This window comes from Seriola dumerili, unplaced genomic scaffold, assembly GCF_002260705.1.
Source record: "Seriola dumerili isolate Sdu_G_001 unplaced genomic scaffold, Sdu_1.0 BDQW01000242.1, whole genome shotgun sequence".
In the NCBI taxonomy this organism is placed as follows: domain Eukaryota; kingdom Metazoa; phylum Chordata; class Actinopteri; order Carangiformes; family Carangidae; genus Seriola; species Seriola dumerili.
Window position 1 is genome coordinate 5911851 of NW_019174497.1, and position 21268 is coordinate 5933118.

Consider the following 21268-nt stretch of genomic DNA (forward strand, 5'->3'; position numbering starts at 1 on the left):
GAGTAGGGGTAGAAAAAACCAGTAGAATATGACAATAAGAGAACTTTGAGTGAAAACATCTATGGGGAGGCTTGTATGGATTATTGTATATACTTCAAGTGTTCAAAAAGAGAGCACTTGACTAGTCCATGGAAATAAACTCACATTGTTGTATTGTCCACTGTTTTTTAAATGATTTCCGATTGATATTTCAAACCCACAAAGATGACAAAGACAGAGAGAGAAATCACCATCATTATTTTTATTAAGATTTCTTAGGTCCCCTTCCCTTAAATCAAGTGACAAATTACTTACTGAAAATCACCATCTGTTCATCACCATCAGAGACTGAAACTAAAGCGTAGAGCTCCTGCAACTCACCAGGTCACACATCCATGTTGAGAAACAGTCACCTGTGTGAAATGCCTGGCATTTAACTTATCATGCAGCTTTGGAACATGAGAGGCAAGTGTCATTATGAAACCTGGTTGGGGAATGTTTTTTTTTCCGAATGCTCTCTTCACAGTTTCCAGATTCAATTATAAAACCAGAGAACAAATCTAATGTTACAACATCAAACAGAGTTTTAAAAAAAGGAAGCTCGATATGGAAAATGTCCGACTTCTTTGGTCTTGGAGAAACTGCAATGAGTGCAAATGCTGACCGAAAAAAAAAATGCTGACATATGAAAAGCAGAGGTTTGTTCAAAAACAAACATAAACAACAGCACATTTAGACAGCAAAGAGTTAAAGGCTGCAGATGTGGACTGAGCAGCACCAGTCACTGAGACAACACTCATATCTGAGTCATGCACACACACACAGACACACAGACCATTTGTTTACTGAGAAACCTGCACTCTGAATCAGCACTTCTTCGTTATAAAAGAACCATAATAAGGTTCCAACTTCAAACTGTGAAACTCAAAAACACCAGGAAGAGATTTCACAAAATTAATTTTCATTTCACTTTTCATTCCACACCCAAATGTACTGTACCACTGATCAACCCCTCTTCCATCAAAATGAACACTCAGTGTTTCACAACTGACAAATAAACACTGGAAGTTGCTTGAAAAGAAAAAAACAACAAAAAAAAAAAAGGCGTCCAGCTCGTGAATACATTCCCTACACTTCCTGAGGTAATGCATATAACGCAGACTCCACATACACCTCAAAGGTCAATACGACGCTAAAGATAGTCTCGTCTACACCACAAGTTTCCATGAGAATTTTTCTCTTGTTAAACAGGGTGAGTAATGTTACTGGAACAGCTCTTATTTAGTAGTGAACACTCAGTCCGACAGAGAGGAGTGGGACTCCAATCCTCCCGGTCACGCAAATCTCATCTGATGTGAAAAAATTAGCATTGACAAACTGTGATAACATTTAAAACTAAATTTCTCAGCAAAATATAGAAAGTGACACGTCTACATGAAAAAAAAGCAATATGGTAAATTGATCATTATTAAAGGACATTTGAGGAAATATGTATGTTCACTTTGAGTCAGAGAAGACTGATACCACGCTCATCTGTGCAGGATAAATTTAAAGGGTCCAGCCAGCAGCTGGTTAGCCTAGCTTAGCATAAAAAGGGGGAAACAGCCTAGCTACGCCTAAAGGTAATAAAATATGCCTTGTTTGTTGTTAGTCTGCACAAAAACCCAAGTTATGTGTGGGACTATTTCTTGAATGTACGCAGTGACATAACTCTCTGTAAAACCTCAAATTGTTTTACACTTTGGTTTTCGGACAGATTTAAGAGATGAGAGATAACGTGTTAATTAGCGAGCTGTAGAGGTGCTGGTACGTGTTGTTTTGTTAAGTTTGGACAGAGGCTAGCTGTTTCCCACTGTTTCCGGTCTTCATGCTAAGCTAACTATCTACTAGCTGTAGCTTCATACTTAACAAAAATAAATGAGAGTGATATCAATCCTTTCACTAACTTCATGCAAAAAAGCGAATATGCATATTTTTCAAAAATTGTCTTTGTTATTATTGCAATGTGATACAGATATTGTGAATGATATAATTTGGTTTACTTTGAATAAATGAAAACACAAAGCTATGGTAAAAGGAAGAATTTGCTCTATTGTGAATTAAATGATCTAATACAAAGGCTGAAATGTCAAATTGATATTCTTCCTCACACAACCAGTTAATGCACTTAAAATAAAAAGGACTATTTTTCATATGATATGGTTAGATAAATCTGCTACAGAAATGATAGAATTGTTTGTTTTTCACCATGGCAAAGGGAATTGATCAGCACAGTTGTTGACTCATTTCATTCACTTCACATAAACACACCCACACACACACTATGACCCACCAGTATATAAAAACATGTGCAAACTCGTCTCCAAACACAAGACTCATTCCAACAATTCACCCGATAAAACCACGCTACAGACAAACGGTCCATTTACAAATACTCCACCAGAATGCCTCAGAGCCTTAAAGGCACTTACTTCATGAAAAAAGTAAGAAAATGAAACTGAATTACATGGTATCATTAACATGTTGCAAAGTTTAGACAGGCCTCTGGGACTTGTATTAAGACATAACATGAGAGAAGTAAGTGAAATAAAGCAGTGAACACCTGAGCAAGTTGAGCCCTTAACATGAAAAAGAGGAGGCGATGGTGAAATTCCCCTTTACCATATTTTACAGTTGTTTTAACAGAAATACTATTTTTTTTTTTTTGTATTTTGATAAAAGTGACTTTGATAAAATCCTAAAATGCTGAATTAAAAAAAAAAAAAACATCAGTTGAATCAGAAGCCAAAGTGCAAGATGTTGGAGAGAAGGGGACAATTTCAAAATAAAACCCGTTTCATGGCTTTCATGTGTTACACTATAGAACAATCAACTATGGATCCACTATGAATTTGAAACCTATATTCTTATTTTAATGTTACAAACACCTTAAATTATGTAAAATAAACAATACGCTGTGACATTGCCTATGTGATGTGTATTTCAGAAAAAAAGGTACAGTAGACAAAAATATGACTTTGAATCCATCAAGGTGAAAGAATGACTGGCTTTGTATGTCTTCCAGTATCTACTGCCTCATTTTCCAGTCTTTTCCAACTGAACCAAATATGACCGACACAAAACGCCTTGATAACAGAGTCAAGACTCCTCTCCTTCTCCTCCGTGTGTTTTTTGGCATCTTGAACTGGGCAGCGGTTTGGTGTCTTCACAGACAGTCGTACATGCGCAGGGTGCGCTCTAGTTGCTGAACAACGCGTTGGTAAAAGGCTATCTGCTCCGTGAGGTAGGCCTGCATCATGTCTTTGAAGTCCACCTCTCGCTGCTGATGGAAGTGGCTCATCTCTGCCTGGAGGGCAAACCCAACCGTCCGGCAGCGTTTCCTAATGCCGTCGGCCTCATCCTGGTCCATCTTCCCTTCGTCAGTCATCCGCTGGCTCTCTTTCACCTTGGCAAAGGCACCTGGGTTCAGACAAAAACAATATTAAATTATATTCAAACTGTAATAATGTAAACACAAAGGAGCAATGTCATTTTATGGTAAAATGTGTTTGCACAAAGTGAGACTGGTTAGAAGTCAAACTGAACACTGGTTAAAGGGCCAGTTCACCCAAATCACGAAACAATACATACGTTATCATTTATCTCTGTGGTATGTGATACATATGATTGTTTTGGTTTTACTTGCCCAGTTTTTGAGATATTCATCTGAGGTTTCTGCGTCCAACCAAATAAAACAAAAATATCTTTCATCACTTACACATGATCGTATCTACCCATGTAGAGAGTTTGGGTTTTACGTCACACTTTGAGGGGAATTTCTCCCTCTAAGCTTGTACAATGCAGGTGAATTTCGTTTTAGCTGCCCACTACATTAAAAAACTACATTTAACAAATCTTTACAGAAACATTATGTACTGTTGGCTCTGGGTAATTAACAGAACACACTGTAAACAGATGAAGTGTTCAAGGGATTATCCTGAGCAACAGGGACACTTTTCTGGCAGATGATTGCTTTTTAATTTTTTGAATGTCAATTTATGATTTTTTTATGCACCAAATACAAATTTCCAAGCAGCTCCATTGTTTTGGGGTTATAAGATGTGAATCAAAAACAGACTGATAAACTGGACAAATAAAACCAAAACAATGTGAATAGCTGGATGCCACTAGTGGTCAATGAGAAATTACGTTTTTTGGTTGTTTTTTTTTTACCCTTTAATGTCACTGTCAACCCAACATTCACTATTTTAAGACAATGTAAAAATTCAGGGTACACCCCAATAAGATGTTAGCGATGACCACTGATGTATAAAGTCAGAGAAAAGCTGTAAAACCAAAGTTGGGATAAATACAGTTAAATATAGTCTAAAACAACAGTGTCAGGTTTTTATTGCTCTTTGGGTGGGTCTGTATCACAGAATCATATGCTATATGAAAGACAAAAACTGCCACAGTAATGTAATGCCAATATCCTCTCAGTGGAGCTCCGCAGGAACAACCAACGTCGTAACTCTTCCCCCAGAAATTAACTACTGTAAAGCTGTACACTTTATAGGTAGAGCAGGGAACACGCCACACAATTACTTTTTGTTTCACTGCATACCAAACGTCTAGTTTCAGTGAGATGAGGACAAGTTGTAACCACATTCACCCAGACTGGCATGATGTCATTTTCCAATTGCATGAACATGGCGGCCCGATGGTATGTCGCCACATCGCAATTCCCATCAGATTAGTGAATCGGACTCAATCTTATGCAACCTGAGCTCCAAACCAGGAAGCACTGCAGATTTCAGTCAGACATTATGCAGATAATCTAACTAGCAGGACTAGTTTGGACAAGCTAGTTGTTCTGTCCTTAATACATGTGCTGCAGCATACAGGTCTTATCCGTTAGCTGTATCTGTGAGTTCATGCCGCCCTGGATTTTGTATGGAATTCCTGGCAGAAGTCTGGGAAAGCATGAACAGCACTTCCAATCTGTTCCAGAGAGGAGGCGTGTGGACTACAGTCTGTGGCGCTGACCTACATTCATGTATTCTGTTTTCCACATGAGAGGAGAATGTGCATCACCAGATAGCATGACTGTGGAACATAAAGGGAAAGCGCTCGTGGTTGTATGCATGTGTATGGAGGGGAGGGGAATAATTGGGGGCAGGGGGGGGGGTCCATCGTTTTTTGATCAGCTAATGCAAAATCTCATCAGAAAAGAAGCTTACAGCAGTCTTCTTTGTAGCTAAATGTGACAGAAAATTAGACTATTGAGGCAACAAAACACAAGTTACAAGATGATAAAGTGTGACAGAATACAAAGCGAGGCTGTTTAGGTTTCCTACTCTTCTAAAACTAGTCCTTTCTTTAAAATTTTGGTTCAGTTGACGCAAATCTGCTTTCTTACTTGACACAAAACTCCAGACAAACTGTAATAAAAACCAAAAACCAGAATATAAAACAAAAGCTGTGTAGGTTTCCTACTATTCTACAAACCAATCCCTCTTTCCCACTATAGGCTCTCTGCCCCTTTTTCCTTGGGTTAAAAATACATGGCTCCATGATACATGGCCAGTGGTCTGGAAAGTCACCAGATTTGTTTATCTTGCCCAACCAGACTGACTACCGCATGTTTTATGGCGCACATGTGAGAGCTTCATGGGTCTGTCCTGGGTAGATATTAGTACTCTACAGGGGATTAAGAAGTAGGTAGGAGGTGATAGTGGGAGAGGAGAGGAGAGGAGAGGAGAGGAGAGGAGAGTCAATTTAAGCTTTTGCTTAAATCAGCACTTGCCCATTCGGAGGCAGTGAGCTCCCTTGCAGTAATGACAGTGTTACCATAGGTCTGAAACTCCTCCAACAAGGATTTAACAGCCTCCTGTGAACACAGTCCACTGTTGCAACCATCCCACTTTCAGTTTATAAGTGTGTAACATTTCTCACCAGCGTGCAATCGCATACAGAATTAAATTTAACACTTTTTAATACCTTCCAAGGCCTTTTATTTTGAAGGAGCTGATTTCAGTATTTCTTGTTGACTTTTCAAGAGCTGCAGATACTCCGCCTAGTTCATACAGTATGTGTGAGTATGAGACAGAGAGAAAAAGAATGAGGACGGTCAAGATTAACTATGACCGCAGCCCTCTGGGGGAATGAACTCTGCTAAACGGCATCTGCTAAATTCCCTATTCCCACAGACCTCCCTGAGCCAGAGGTCACCGCAGGACAAATTCAGGATGTGCAGCACTTCTTCTCTAACACAACATACTGTATATTCTCTGTTTGTTTGGAAGTCGAACGGAAGTCACTCCTGATACTTTGTTTACAGTACATGCTGCTTCATGTACTTAGATTGATGTATGCAGTGTTAATGGCTGAGTCCCTTTTAAGTAAAGCCAGCCTTATTTTTCTCCACAGACTGCAGATTCTTTAAAAGGTCCAATAATTAGCACACAGCAGTTTTAGGACAAGTGTGTCTAATTTTAATTCATTCTCATCTGGGGCTGTGGTTTCCAGTCGCAGTTTATTTAATCACTCCTCTTGATCCTAAAATGGAGTGGAGTTGAGACTTTTTAGTTGAGGCTAGTTTGTATACCTCTGTTGACCCCTACAATGTGTATGTAATCGATCAAAATAACATGGGCTGATAGGAAGACTGCTAGTCTTAGCTGTTTGTCATGAGATCGTACTGTAACAAGTGTCTTTAGGCCATGCAATGGCAAAATGAAACTTCTGGCCCAACATATGCCTGGGTCCTCAGCTCGAGTCTGGCCCATATACTTCCACATCTGGTCAGATTCTGGCTGTTACTGGCTGACAGCTGGAAGATTTTGTGTATGTGCACCAGAATAGGGCTAGATGTGGAAGTAGCATCTGACAATCATGCTGTATATGGGTCAGAAACGGGTCATGGAACTGGGTATACACTGGGCCAGAAGAAAACAAGCACATTTACTTGGCTCCTATAGTATTAAAGCCCACGGTTGTGTAATTAGTAAGTAATTAGCCTTTTAACTTCTTCTGGCTATAATGATTTCCAAAACAAAGACATTAGGTAACTGCTATTTGGAATAAAATAAATTGACCCCATCATTACAAATCAAGATATCGTCTTTCAAATTTTTCCCTTTAGAGTTCAAGTTGAATAAAATCTTTAATTAAGCAAACGATTGCTTATTGCTTCACAGTCATCTTGAGGTGATTGAGTTTGAGGAGTGAAACAGTGTTGGGCTAATATGTGAAAGCATAGCCACTAATATGTAATGACTTCACTGCTGCCGTGCAACCACAAAACACCCCCATTTTTCCTTCAAGACTTGGAACGGGGCGAAATTTCTCTCTTGCAAAGTAAAAGGGGAAAATATTTGGCAGGTTATAGGATGACATTTTCAAATCCAAGATAAACGTGCCATGGTTTGGTGAACCAACTTACTCAAACAGCCATTACTCATGTGCATTACAATACAAGAATACAGTCTAAGTAAAAATACTGTAAGTCTGGAAACCTTAAACTAGTTTAATGGTTTATTACTTTGACAAGAAAACTTTGTGTAATATTCCTTTTTGAATTTGTGTAATCAGAATGACTCATCAGTGCACTGTAAAATAAACCTGGGAATTCAAACACAGGAATAAATAGCGTGACTGAGGAAGATTAGTGGGTGTTATTCACATCGGACAGACTAGTAAACAGAAACATTCTCCCACTGAGGACAAACAGAGCTTGTCACCACAAAACACTGGCCATTGGTAGAAGGCTGTGAGTGTGTGAGTGTGTGAGTGTGTGTGGACGGGCTGACGTCTGTGTCAAGCACCACAGTGAACCGATGAGATATTTGTTTTTTGTTGATCTCTCAAAAATGTGAATGAAAACAGCAAAATACAAAAAACAAAAACAAACAAACAAAAAACACTCTTAAAATACTGTATCATAAGTTAGAAAGGATGTTTCCTTCACTGAGGTCTTCAGGCCCAGTCGCACCAAAAAATTCAAAATGGCAAGCAAAAATGAATCGACACATCTTAGCAGTAGTTGGTGAACGAGCTAGCAAGTCAGAAACATGCTAGCACTAGTCTATATTCTTTGTATTGAGCCGTTTACACCCCCTGACATTTTATTCTCATGACCGTACCATGTATCATTTCATGCAATAGAGTTAATGAAAAGGGGGAAAGCATTCCACATCAGCTAGCTTGCTAACTAGCATCATCAGTTAGGCTAGTGAGCTCACTCGCTAATGGGACGAGATATGCTCACCGATCATTTAAAAGACAAATTACCTGTCATCAAATCATTCCTCGTTTGTGGAGGAGTTTATACTTTGACAAACAAAAGTGGATGGAGCAACACAGCTAATAAGCTACTATAGCTTCCTTCATTTTGGACTCTCCGAGTTCTTGTTCCCTCAAAGAACAGCACTAAAGACACCACAAATTTTGCGTGTCAAACTTTGGAGAACTTTGATATTTTGAACTTTACTTTATTTACTTCTCCCCTGCCAGCGAATCCACTAATTGAGGTGATTCCATTCAAATGAATTCATCTGCCTTTGGTCTACAATGAAAAGACAGATCTAGGTAGTGACATTTAAGCTTAATAGAGGTGTGGAGAGAAACGGAGGAGGTGTGGAAAGGAAAGGGGAAAAGCGTGCAGCAGAGAAGGAGAGGGAAGCTTTCAGCAGAAGAGAAGAGAAGAGAAAGAAAAACTGAGACACAGCTTGCAAGAATGCATGACAGGGTCAAAAGGACTTTGCAATATCTGCCAGTGTTTAAAGTAGGCCTTAAAAGCCTTAAGGATACACAAACATAAAAAAACCTCCACTGCTGAGTAAGCTAACAGTAACAGTGTTTACAGCAGCCAATCAGATACACAGATAGAGACACAGCTGAAGTCTATGTCCTGACCTGGAATGTGCTCACAGGCAATTTTTGCCATCTCAAATATCCTTTGTCCATTTATCTTCAAGGATCATTTTTACTCTTTTATTTTTAATGACTTCAGGGATGAGGAATGTTCAAAACAGAACCACCCTCTTCTAGGCTGCATGGGGAATTAGTTACCAGAAATGTTCAATCTGTGATCAGGCAACTTCCTCTGCACGCTCCATCCTCCCTCGCGCTCATCCACTACATTTTTGACCCTGACTGCAACAGAAATAAGACATAAAGCTTGCAATAGCTCCAAACCTCAAATTGAATCTCTTAATTGAAGCCATGCAAAGAGATGTTCAACAGATGTTCTTTTTTTTATGTGTATAAAGAATCTAATCTAAAACCATTATATACTTCGTATTTACACAGATGGTGTTATAAATCCACACTCGTGTCAGACACGTTGCCTTCACGATGTATTTGTTTATCGACGGGGATATGCAACAACACTGATCTTGAAGGAATGTGTAATTCATTATCACTCACAATAGCCCTGTGTTTATCTTGCAATGATTTTATTTCATCTCCTTTCAGCTCAGGTTTCCTGCATTTGTATAAAAAAAGGGTGTTGTCACAGTTAAATCAAATATTGGACCAGATATGGATGAAAATATTTGGAATTTCCAGCTGACATTTGGAACAAAATGATCAGCTTTTATTATGAGATTTGAGTTGGCTTTTTCAAACTCTGGCAAAAGTTCAGACATTTAAAAAATCAGTTATGTCATCACACAAAGCAAAAAAAATAAATATAATCCTTTGTGTAGCTTATTAGTATGACTTTAGTAAGACTCTTTGTCTCACTTTGTGAGAGTTGTGAGTTGTGATGTGCTGAAATCCCTTCAGGTCAAGGCTTTCTGTTCTGTATCAAACATTACATTAATAGCAGTGTTATATAACAGTGACAGCTCTTTTGTTATTATTTCATCAGTTTTTGCCTTGTAACATTTGTCTAATCGGAAGTGTTGCAATGGCCTGAGAGAGGCAGCACAAATTTTTTTTAAAAAGTGGAGGATGTTCCTCTGATAAATCAGAGTTTAAATCAGAGTTGCCTTTGACACAACTGAATTCAAATCCAACCTCAACTGACAAATCTTACCAAATTAAATACTTGGATTTTCCATCATCCTAACTTCTGCGATTGCTTAGTGATGCTCACACAACAACATGACACAATAAGACTAGAGACTGTGCTGTAAACAATGCTCTCCTCTGGCGGATGACATCTCCACACCGACCACAAGGCTCATGTCAGTGTTGCCATGACAGCAACTACAACTGGTGAACACCCAGAGGCATTCTGACAGTTAAATCTTTATTTCTGTCAGGGAGAGACAGAGAAACAAAGACGGTGAAGTTTTAGTTTTGCACTACATTAGCTGCACTGGAGGTAGGAACCAAAGGAGCCAAAACAACAATTCATCTGTGAGGTAACTGGTGAAAGTGGTGCCAAAGAATGAACTGATCAAAACATGAACAAATTTTCATGGCAATTACTTCTATTTTCCAGTCCTTCATAGAAAATGCCAGCACTTGGAGAGTCAAGCAAACAAGCTGTGCATCCATTGATTTCTATCACAGGAGAAGAACATATAGACGGACACATACAAGCAATTCAAGGTTTCCAGTTATCCTAGCCTGCATTTCTTTGGACAGTGCAAAGGAGGAAGCCCACGCAGACAGAGGAAGATCATTCAAACTACTCACAGAAAACCCCCCGATGGTCTGGTCTGCTCCAGCTGTGAAGTGAAAGTTCAAACTATTGAGCAGCCCTGTCATACTTGCAGACTGGCTTTTAGGCTGCTAAAAATAGCAATACATTTATGCTGCATTCAGTGCGTTTTGCATTGTTGCATCTGGGAACAGTGGAGCAAGCTGAAAGCACATCTAAAATAACATTACATTACAAAGTCGTTACAGTTACTACAAGTGACCCTTTTCACATAACACATATTCATTTAATCTATTGTTAAAATGAAAAACTTATTATAACTTAGTTATAATAGTGTAGATTTAAAAAAAGGGCGGTGTTGGTGTTGCCACATGTATTGGTGAGGGGATCCAGGAAGTCGACAGATCCAGGAGTTTAAAGGATTATCAGACACAAAAACATTGAGAAAGGATTTTTACAAATCTGAAGTTTTCACATTGACAATCTTTTCATCCCCGGTCTCGATAACAAATAGTAGTCATGTTACAAAGTAATCTACCAGTGCCCCTTCTCACGCTTGATTGGCAAAGTTCAACTTGGCTAAGCTAATTTAGAGTTGGCCAAGGGACACTAGTTGAACCTTTGGCTAACACTGGCACCTTGACAATGTTGTTGATCAGTGTGCCAATGCAGTAGTCTCACTGAAATGAATGAGGACAGGGCCTTCATAGCTACAGACTAATACAGTATTTGAGAAATCAGCTGGGCCAGTACGCTATCCTCAATACTCAAGTGTTACAGAATCTTTGTGAACTACATTGCTCAGTTTTTGTTGACACAATGACAAGAGAGGTGTTCAACTCAACTTGTAATTAAGGTCACAGTAGTTTGACGGTGTTGTATTAAACTGCATCATGCACTGAAAGGTGAAAGGTGTCTAATTTCTTTTACACACAAGTGGGACAGAATATTAAAAAACAATCATGTGGAGTAGCTATGAAACTGATTTCATAATGTTTGCTAGCTTCCTCTCTTTCTTTATTACTTTTTCAGTCTAATGCCACAAAATGCGTTTTGGTTTTTTCGAGAGGAGGACGGAGGCGACGGTGGTAAAAACCGAACTCTTCGAGACATCTGTGATCTCCTTCAGTGTGAAACAGCAGCGCACCAGGCCAACACAGACAGGAATGCAGAAGCATGTGGATAGACAGTGTGCGTGAAGATGAGGGCCGAGTCTTTGTCAAGATTTATGAGTGAGCAAACATTTGCTCTCCAAAGTCACCACCGTCAGTCAGCTGAGGGGACCATAGCCAACAAAATAACATACAATCAACATTGAAAAGGAGCCATAACTGGGCCATTGCACACTCCTGAAACCCAGAGCAGGCTTTCATTAGCCTGGTTCCACAGATTGCAGCCTGTGTACCTGCTGACAATGTGGTATTTTCTTGTGTGTTGTAACCCGTGTATGGAATGTTAATCTGTACCATGTTTGTCAGATCATATAAACACGCCATGTGCTCCCGGCCAGCTCTTGGAAAATAAATAAATACATAGTATTGAAAAACTGTTCAGACAAAACACAAAAATACAACAAAACTCCCTGTTATTGGTGCAGATGAAGGGGGCATTTGGCATCAAGCGTTTCCTCAGAACTGGCAACAAAACATCTTCTCCTTCAAGCTGATAGGGCCTACATGTGGTTTTGTAATGTGCTGCCATATGGAGGACAACTAACCTCTTGTCCAGATTAAAAGTCTGGCTGGCTGCTGGAGGCGTCCCAAGGGAGCAAGCTCATTCTCAAACCGAATAATGCTCCGCTCTGATCTGGATCACAGGTTTTATCCCACTATCAGCAACAGCTAAAGGGGCATAAAGACAAGCACTGCACTTTTGATAGCCAGCCAAATGAGACACAAAAACAGCTTCAGCCTGGTGCATTTTATCTAAGAAAAATGCTCCACAGATTACCACAGATCATTTCTCATAACTTTTCATTTGTAACCTTAAAGTTCAGGATTTTAAACTGCATTTATTCCAGAGTGGCCTTTTCATTTTAATGGACAAATTCAACATTGTTTTGGTTTGTCCACAAAATTCTAACAATCACTGTTGCCTTGCTTTCCTCAGCATGTCATCTGGGGCCACAGTGGATGCAGGTCCAGACTTCGTGCAGAGCCAACGCCTCAGATTTCATCTTTAAAAAGTGATCAGACCAGATCAGACTGACACCATGGGGCGGGTCAGTTTCACTGTATTGTGTTCCCTTTTGTCATTATGCAAAGCTTCGAGAGGTGGTTTGGTCTCAGATTAGTGCATCAGCTGTTTCCAGGTACAAAATCTACAGACCATAGCAGTTACAGTTGCCGTCAATGAATCCTTACTTTCACACTTGCTATTTAAGTCCTTACTGATACAAGACCAGGATAGCTCCTTTAACGAGTTACTAAAGTAATTCAAAATAAGCACTATTGATTGAACAGGGGACAGCGCAGTAAATTTCAGAGACCAGGATTACCAACAAACAAGTAATTGTAACAGGCAGCGCGGTTGTAGCTGGCAGTGCTCACATCTGCCTTTCAAACAAAAGCCCCAGAGCACCTTTATTCGATCACAGTGCAACGTAGTTAACCCTTCAGATCAAGACTTTCAATTGTATTCAAACGAGATCAAGGTCCAACTATGGTATTAGTTTTGGCAGAGGTTCAAAGCACTGCAATGCACTGTTTGGAGTCCAACCCTCTGGACCAGACTAGATTTACTTTCTCTGTTATTGAAACCAGGACAGCAGCCCAGACAGACAATTCTGATATGGATGTCTTTGGGGGGAAACAGGAGGGAAAAAGATGAAAGGAAGCAGAGAGACATGAAGAGCCTGTAACAAACCAGAGGTGAAGCCTTAGTGACAGACTGATTTGCAGATTGAGAAACAGCAGAGACCAATAAAGAATATCTGTTGAGTAAAAGCCAAAAGAGAGAAAATGGGGCGAAAAGATTTAAGGAGCACACCCTGACATTTTTCTTGACATTACCCAAAACCTTCTCCTCCCTAAAGCCATTTTATCAAGGCCACATGCAGTCACTAGCTGCCCACCACAGCATCTCAAAGACAGTTAACATTCCTGCAGATCACATGCTCACCAGGATCACGGTTAAAAACAGCTTCTATAGACCTCAGTGAAGGGGAAAGTTAGACAGGAAAAAAGCAATGAGGAGATGAAGAGGAGGAGGAGCGCACCGGAAAAGGTTGACCTCAGTTCTGTGTGTTCTGAGTGTTGCCACAGCTGTATCTGGTTCAGCAGAACACAAGACACATCAAGGGGAGTTATCTGGACCGGCAGGGAAGACTCAGCAGAGGGAAACGGATTCTGTCTGAACAAAAACACTGCTGCGCAACTTTCTCTTGTACAGCAAAAAATATAAACTGTTTGGCACAGAACATATCATGTTATCATTCATACATTTCATTTTTTATGGTTTAAATAAACACCTTTTAATGTGATAATTACTAAGCTTTAGAGGTGCTGGTAGGCAGATTTTGTTGCCCTTGGACAAAGACTAGTTGTTTTCCCCTGCTTCCAGTCTTTATGCTAAGCTAAACTAACCATCTCTTAGCTGCTGGTTCATATTTACCGTATAGACATGAAAGTGTTATTGATCATCTCATCCAACTCTCAGTAAGAAAGTAAATAAATATATTTCCTAAAATGTTGAATTGTTCCTTTACTTCTTACCAGTCTTTTTAATGCAAAAGGTTATAATACTCCCTCTGAGCAGCGCTATGTCTGCAGGGCGGATTGGAGGCTACAGTGAGTCGCTATCTGAAAGTGACAAGACAGGTTGGGGCTAGCTGGTTAGCATGCTAACTCCAGTAGAAGAAAAGAAGTGAGAGACAAGAGTTAACACTAGAATTGCTTTCCATCTCTGGAGACAGCTCTAGGAGAATAAAGGAATGAAGTTTGATGCTGAACTCGTGGCGATTCTTCTAGACTGGTAAGCAAACAGCTGTTAATGCTAACAGTAATTAGCTAACGCTAAATGTAGCAATAGCAAAACTTACAAATAGCTCCTTTAAATAAGGAACAATCTAATTAAAGAATAAGTTAACAAGACTGCAAATGACCTGTAATTTGATGCCAACTTTCAGTAATACAACTTTCTATCCGCATTACTAAAGACGCATTTCAGTCAGAATCACAAAAACAACAAAAGAATGTGGTCAGTTGCCAACTTGTAATCAAAACAGATACATAGTCCTACTTTTCCAAGTCCAAGAACAGAGTATAGTTAAGCTAAGCTGCAAAAACAAAAACAGTCTTGGTTGTATGTACAAAAGTATGTTGACAGAATTTGCCATAAAATAACTAAGGTTATTCAACAAATATTATTTGATGTTACAGATAATCCCTCTGTAATCTGTTATTAGCATTTTTGCCAAACATGATCGCAAAAACACGTTGAAACCTTTCTTCATTTTATCCGAGTTTTGATAATGTTCCCTTTAAGTACCTTTCTGATTGACAGTGGCCATTGTTACTACAAGTAAAACTTACAGGATAAAGGTAAATGATGACACATACATAGTATAACATTAGCACAATAGAGAAGAGTCATAAAGCCAGAAAACTGACTCATTAATATCAGTTCCATCAAAGCAATATCCAGCTTGCGTTTACTAATATTAACTAACATGAGCCTCCATAAGCTTGGCTGTTCAACTTTATACTTGTAAGAGTCGCTGCACCAAACAATAACTCTTGACTCATAACTATGTAGCCAAGCAAATATTTTGACTTCTTGTGCCAAAGATTTAAGATATTCCCCTCAGTCATCCCAGTATAATGAAGGTGAGTGGATTTTTCTCTGTGGTGTGCCAAGCATTTAAATATTAAATTTTCTGAGGCGGATATCTCAAAAGCTCTGCATGAAACTGAAACTATCCACGTGACCTGACACCACCGGGTTTCATTAATAATCTTCATATTTCATGATATGGGTGGACTGACCCATTAATATCATTCAGATGGCTTTGTTTATCTCATTTATTCCTGGGTGGAGTACCTAAATGTAACTAGCTGAACTGTATCACAAATGAACTCTGCGATAATGAGCACCAGCTGCTTAAAGAAGATAACAACATCTACCAGCAGCATTACTCATGGTTGGTCGCAGCCCTTTCCTTCCTCCTGAATCAGCTGATATGGTTACTTGTTTGATAGCTGTGTTGGTCAAAAATGTAACAAGGTTAACAGCAGATAATGCTCGAGTTGTAGACATGAGTGAGCAGAACTAATACGTCACGATGTGCTTTATGAAAATCAGCCGTAAAAAACACGACTGTGGCAGAGTATTCAAATCAGGAATGTTCCCGTTACGACATAACAGCGTGCTTTATGATTTCAGGTCAACTATGTTAATGATTAAGCACCATTATGCTAATACAGGAGAGTGGTGGTGCATGTGCACAAGACGTTTTCACCAATATACTGTAAGCAGTGAATGTTGAACATGACATTTATGCTGTCATTCACAAATGTGACCACTGATAATTGCAAACAGGCTGAATCACTTCTTGCAAAGTAACGGTGGCTCTATTTTTCCACGTTTGTATACATGTGAGGTCTGAAAGGTTTAAAGGAAGAAAAGTGGTGGTGACTGCAGGGCCCAGAGTGACCTGTATGACCTGGTGACAGTAATGATGTGTGGCATTTTCAAAATAATGAATGTGCCTTTCACATTCTTATGTCAGTTCATGTAAAATTAGTGATTAGTGAACTTTTTATTATTTCACAGAAACTTTTATCTGCTGCTCTGAACAACTACAGTCTGCTGGGTGGAAACGAGGAGATGTATCTTACCTTTCCGGCAGCAGGTATGAGAAAACTTAATGACTTCACACACACATGAATAACAAAATGGGTAATTGGCATTTGTATTTCTTAGCCACACAACCAAAACAATAAGGATAAAGATTTCAACAAGTTAACAAGTTGTCTCAGACAACCGCCAGATTAAAAGACTACAGGAATGTTCAGCACCACGGATGTCACCAAACTCAATAAAAAGGAGCAGAAATTTTAAGGATTACAACGTCACATCCTACTGTGATACTGTACGTTTACTAAAAGCTGAACTTCCAATTTACCATTGATTCATTGCCTCAAATGATATTTAGTTACAGTTTGTACCTACAGAATAAACCAAATTACTGTGGAAGACCAAGGTCACAATAGCTAAGGCAACCTGATAACATGCCACTTATTCTGATTGCCCAGTCCATACACCACTCCCTGCCGATGATACTCAGGTGTCCTTGTTAAATCATGGCTGCTGGCTGTATTATTCCACCACAACAAAGCTTGTGCCGCTTGGTCTCATCAAATTTTGAACAGAGACCAAAGGAATCTGAGGTGAACCTCCACTACAAAAACACACAACTTTAAATGTGAGATTAATGGCGATATTGTTATATCACTAGTCAGGTAAATAGTTACTAATGACAGTCTAAGAAAACACACTTTGTATAATATCAGTAATATAAGAGCGTTGTGAGATGTGAAAATGTGAGACCTAAGCTCCTTGATACATACAGTTTAGTTTGGACTGTACGCATGTTGTTAAGTGACACTGAATATCTCATCAATATTACAGTGGTCTGATTTTCTATTGAAGTACATTATGTACCTATGCCTTCAATGATTTGTAATTTATAATATGATCAGTATAGGGTTAACACCAGGGAAGAGATACATAAATGATGTCAATTCTCTACCTTCCCCTCACACGTTTGAAAGTATTTCTTAAAGTGAGAGAATATGGTAGTGTGTGTGTGTGTGTGTGTGTGTGTGTGTGTGTGTGTGTGTCAGGGTGGTTGGGAGTCAAGGCGGTGGTGCAAATGACCTCAGATGCTGCAGGCAAACACTCTAACCTAAATATTCACTGCAGACTGACACATAAAACATACTCACACCATGTTTTATTTTGGTGTGTAAAATGGTGTGTGTGTGTGTGTGTGTGTGTGTGTGTGTGTGTGTGTGTGTGTGTGTGTGTGTGTGTAATGGTGTGTGTGTGTGTGTGTGTGTGTGTGTGTGTGTGTGTGTGTGTGTGTGTGTGTGTGTGTGTGTGTGTGAAGAAAGGAGCAGGACATTGCTGGAGGCAAAACCTGACCTCATCTGTCGTCCATGGCAAAATAAATAGCCCAGATTGAGAAACAAAACATGCTTAGTCTGCACCCATTCGCAAGTTATTCTTCACTATCACTGAAGCTTTTTCAATTTCCCAATGTAGTAGCTGCTTCTCTCAATTGTTGGATGCACAACAAGCAGATACACAATCACACTTGTTCCAAAGTTGTTATTGGTGGTTGTGTCTGAATGTTTAGGTTCAATGATAATCTGCTAAACCCTCGAAGAGCCTTCTCTCTTCAAGACAGACATATCCTCTGATAAATTCAATTGGTGTGACATGAAAAGCCCACTATGTGGCCAGATGGCTGCGAAAACTAAGCTATCATTTTCTAATTTTAAATGGAGAGCCAATGCGGGAATGAAAAATTGATGGGAGGCTGAGGATGCATCCAAACACCTGTGGTAATTATGGGTTTTCTTTTACTATTATTACATTTATCCATTTCCTGGAAATGGAGTTAAACTGTATAAGGACATCAGAGAAACCCCTCGCACATAAAAACGACTCGTAGAAGAGCTCATTACCTTTCTGTAGATGAATAATGTCGGGGAAGTTGGCGAGCAGGCCTTGGTAGAGCGACAGCTTGTCCAGCATTTGGAAGAGGTCATACTTAGGTTGCTCTGCAAACATCTCTCCAATGTTCTCGTAGGTGCGGCCTGTATGGGAGATGGCGTTGTTGAGGGCGTCCGAGCTGTGCGGAGGGTCCAGCATGAATGCCTGGCTGATAGACTGGAAGGCATTTCCCAGCCGCTGGAACTCCTTCCTGAACCCACCCAGGTGTTTACGCACCAGCTCTGAGGCAACATGTGTGAGCTGCATCACGCTGTCATCCATTTTTTTAGCAAAGGCCTTGAAGGAGTCGACCCGCTCCTCTACATCCTGTAGGTCCTGGTGCTCGTTAGGGATCTGGAGTGTCAGCATGAAATGGGCGCCCACCATCTCGTCCTTCTCCGCCCGCCTCTTTCCCAGTTTCCACTGCTTGTCGTCAGCGCACATCAGAAAGTGCTCAAAGCCTTCGTACTGGGAGAGGACTGGGTGACTGGTCATGTGGTTCATCCACAGTATCAGTCGTCTCTTACGCTTCTCGATGAAGTCTTCCTCAAATCGCCCCGTAGCCTGCTTCTCAGGCAGGTGAGGCACGGAGATCACAGTGAACTTGTGCAGTAAGCGGTTGTACAGCCAGTCAAAGTGTTTGTAGCGCCTGTAGACAGGACGTCCTGTGTGGCTCGGTGTGACCCGGTACGAAATGTAGGTCTTGATGCCCTTGAACTTTGTCTGTTTTGTGGGGTCTTCAATGGAGCAGGAGAAAGGCTGTGGGTTCTCCTTCCACCGGGGCCCCAAGGGACCCATCTCGATGGTGTACGACTCAGCTATTTTTGCCATCATGGGTACATCGCCCAAAACAAATGCTTCCACCCCTGAGCGGACAAAGCTAGAAAATCGATTCAAGTTCCTGCCCACCATACTGCCCTTCCTGGAGCTGGAGATGCTGTCCTGTCTCTCCATGTGCGGTTTGGGCCGGTAGTGCACATTGGGGTTGTTGGATAATGGGCTCTGATGAGCATGTCCATTGGCTCCCGGGCTCCTAGCGTGGTCAGAATCATCCACCACTGTGGACCTGTCATCCCAGTCGTCCCAGTCATCGTCTTCATCGTCATCATATGGTTGCTGCAAATGGGGAGGGGTGATTGGGTATGAGGGGAAATAGGAGGAGTCCTTTTCTAAAGAGCCTGCCGGGCTGATGGAGCAGTCAGTCACATTAGAGTTTGAGCGAGTGCGAATAATTTCCACATATGACGCTGGGAAGAGACCCCTCTCTCCCCGGCTGTTCTCCCCCTGAAACCAGCCGTCCACTGAGTTCTCATCAAAGATAACCAGTTCCTCATTCTCCTGGATGCTGATCTCTTCTTTGTTTTCACTTAGAAAAGTGTAGATGGCTTTGGCTTTCACTGACATCTTGATACTCCAGTGGGAAGTCCTAAACCAGCTGATTCTACATGCACATAGTGCCTATATTATATTGATGCTACTGTCTTGATGCATGCTGGGAAACATCTGACACAAGCTCACTGTAATATTAAAACTCATCTCAAATTACATGGCAGCTTTTGGATCAGGTGTGCAACAGCACAAGATGGCCTATGTAAATTTAATGATCAGATACTTAAGAAACACAGCAAAAGTAAACAGTTATGTAACACTATTAGTTCTATCCGCCGAAACTCAGTCTAAGATATACCTACTCTGACCACTAGCATCCTCAGCCCATTGAGGCTCTGGCTCTATTGTCTTATTATCTATTATGCTTGAAAATCTAACAATAACTTTAAGCTATAGATGCTCTACAACACATTTACTCCCTTACAACAGAGAGAGTCTCTACCTCATTTCGCATCACAAACTCAACAGGTTCAAAAACAAAGCTGGATTCTTCAAAGAGCTCCTCCGTAAACACCGTCGGTGGTTTTAATCCTCAAAAACTGGACTGCAACTTCGCGATGTTCACTCTTGGGACACTTGTTTCTCATAACGGAGCCTCCAAAAGATCCTTGATGAAAATATTTCCAAGACAAAGTGGCCCGGCGCGGAGAAAAACAGAGGGATGAGTAATGGTATCCCTGTGCATTTTGAGCCTGCTCCGCATTCCCTCAGAATCAAACTTGCTGCGTTTTCCTTGTAAACAGGTTCCTGCGCATCTTCACTCGACTCTTTAAACGTAATGAAAAGCAGAGGCAGCGACCAAACAATCGGCTCCTACAGAGCATCAACACACATCACGGGCCAGTGTTATTTCTTGAGGTTTATTCCTGTGCGCGCTGCAACAAAGTAACTCTTTCCATGACGTGAGGCTTGGACAATTGAAGGCAAGTTGGCCTTTTTTTCATCAGCTCCTTTATAGTCCTCGAAGGAGGAGGAACTGGCTCAACACCGCCCCCAACAGGAGAAACGCAGTATCAACCACAACACTGCCTTCAACATCCAAGAGACACTTTCTATAGTAAGGCTTCAAATGATGATGATGATGCTGACCATTAAGTAGATAGAGAGGATGATATTAATGGTAATGATAATGATAGTAATGACAACTATTATCAACATGGTCATATAGCAGAAGTAGGAGTTGCATCAAATTAACAGTAAATCAAACTGTCATTTCTTTAGTGGAAGTCACCACTATAATAAACCACTTTAATAGTGTATACTTGGTTAACATTCTCCACAGATGTTCCCTAAAATAGCCATAAGATGATCATATTCAACATGAAATGAAATTTGTATACTGTAGCACCATTTCATATGAAAGTAGTTCAGAGTGTAGTTACAGGATAATAAGACAAAACAAACAAAGACAAACAAAAATGCGCTGGTGACAAGTAAATGTTCACTACATAAGTACAATTTTGTACTTTATTTTTTTTTGTGCTCCTTTTTACTTCCACTCCCCAAATTTCAGAGGGAAATATTGTAGTTTTTACTCCACTACATCTATTTAACAGTTCCAGTTACTTTTCAGACTAACTTCTTATA

The 21268-nt window shown here is 40.3% G+C and overlaps 1 protein-coding gene across 1 annotated transcript; it reads right to left on the reverse strand.

Moving 5' to 3' along the window:
- Positions 1-233: 233 nt before the first annotated feature.
- On the reverse strand, positions 234-20587 carry snx33 (sorting nexin 33). Its single transcript, XM_022756080.1, has 2 exons — positions 18265-20587; positions 234-3438 (listed from the first exon to the last, which is right to left on the reverse strand). Exons 1-2 carry the CDS (start codon positions 19694-19696, stop codon positions 3185-3187), a joined length of 1686 nt encoding a protein of 561 aa, XP_022611801.1. The 5' UTR covers positions 19697-20587; the 3' UTR covers positions 234-3184.
- Positions 20588-21268: the final 681 nt, after the last annotated feature.

Coding starts and splice junctions, on each gene's coding strand:
- snx33 (XM_022756080.1), bottom strand. CDS start 19,696: ATGTCAGTGAAAGCCAAAGCCATCTACACTTTTCTAAGTGAAAACAAA. Junction 3,439..18,264: donor CATTATTCATCTACAGAAAG/GTAATGAGCTCT, acceptor GTCTGAACCCAG/GTGCCTTTGCCAAGGTGAAA.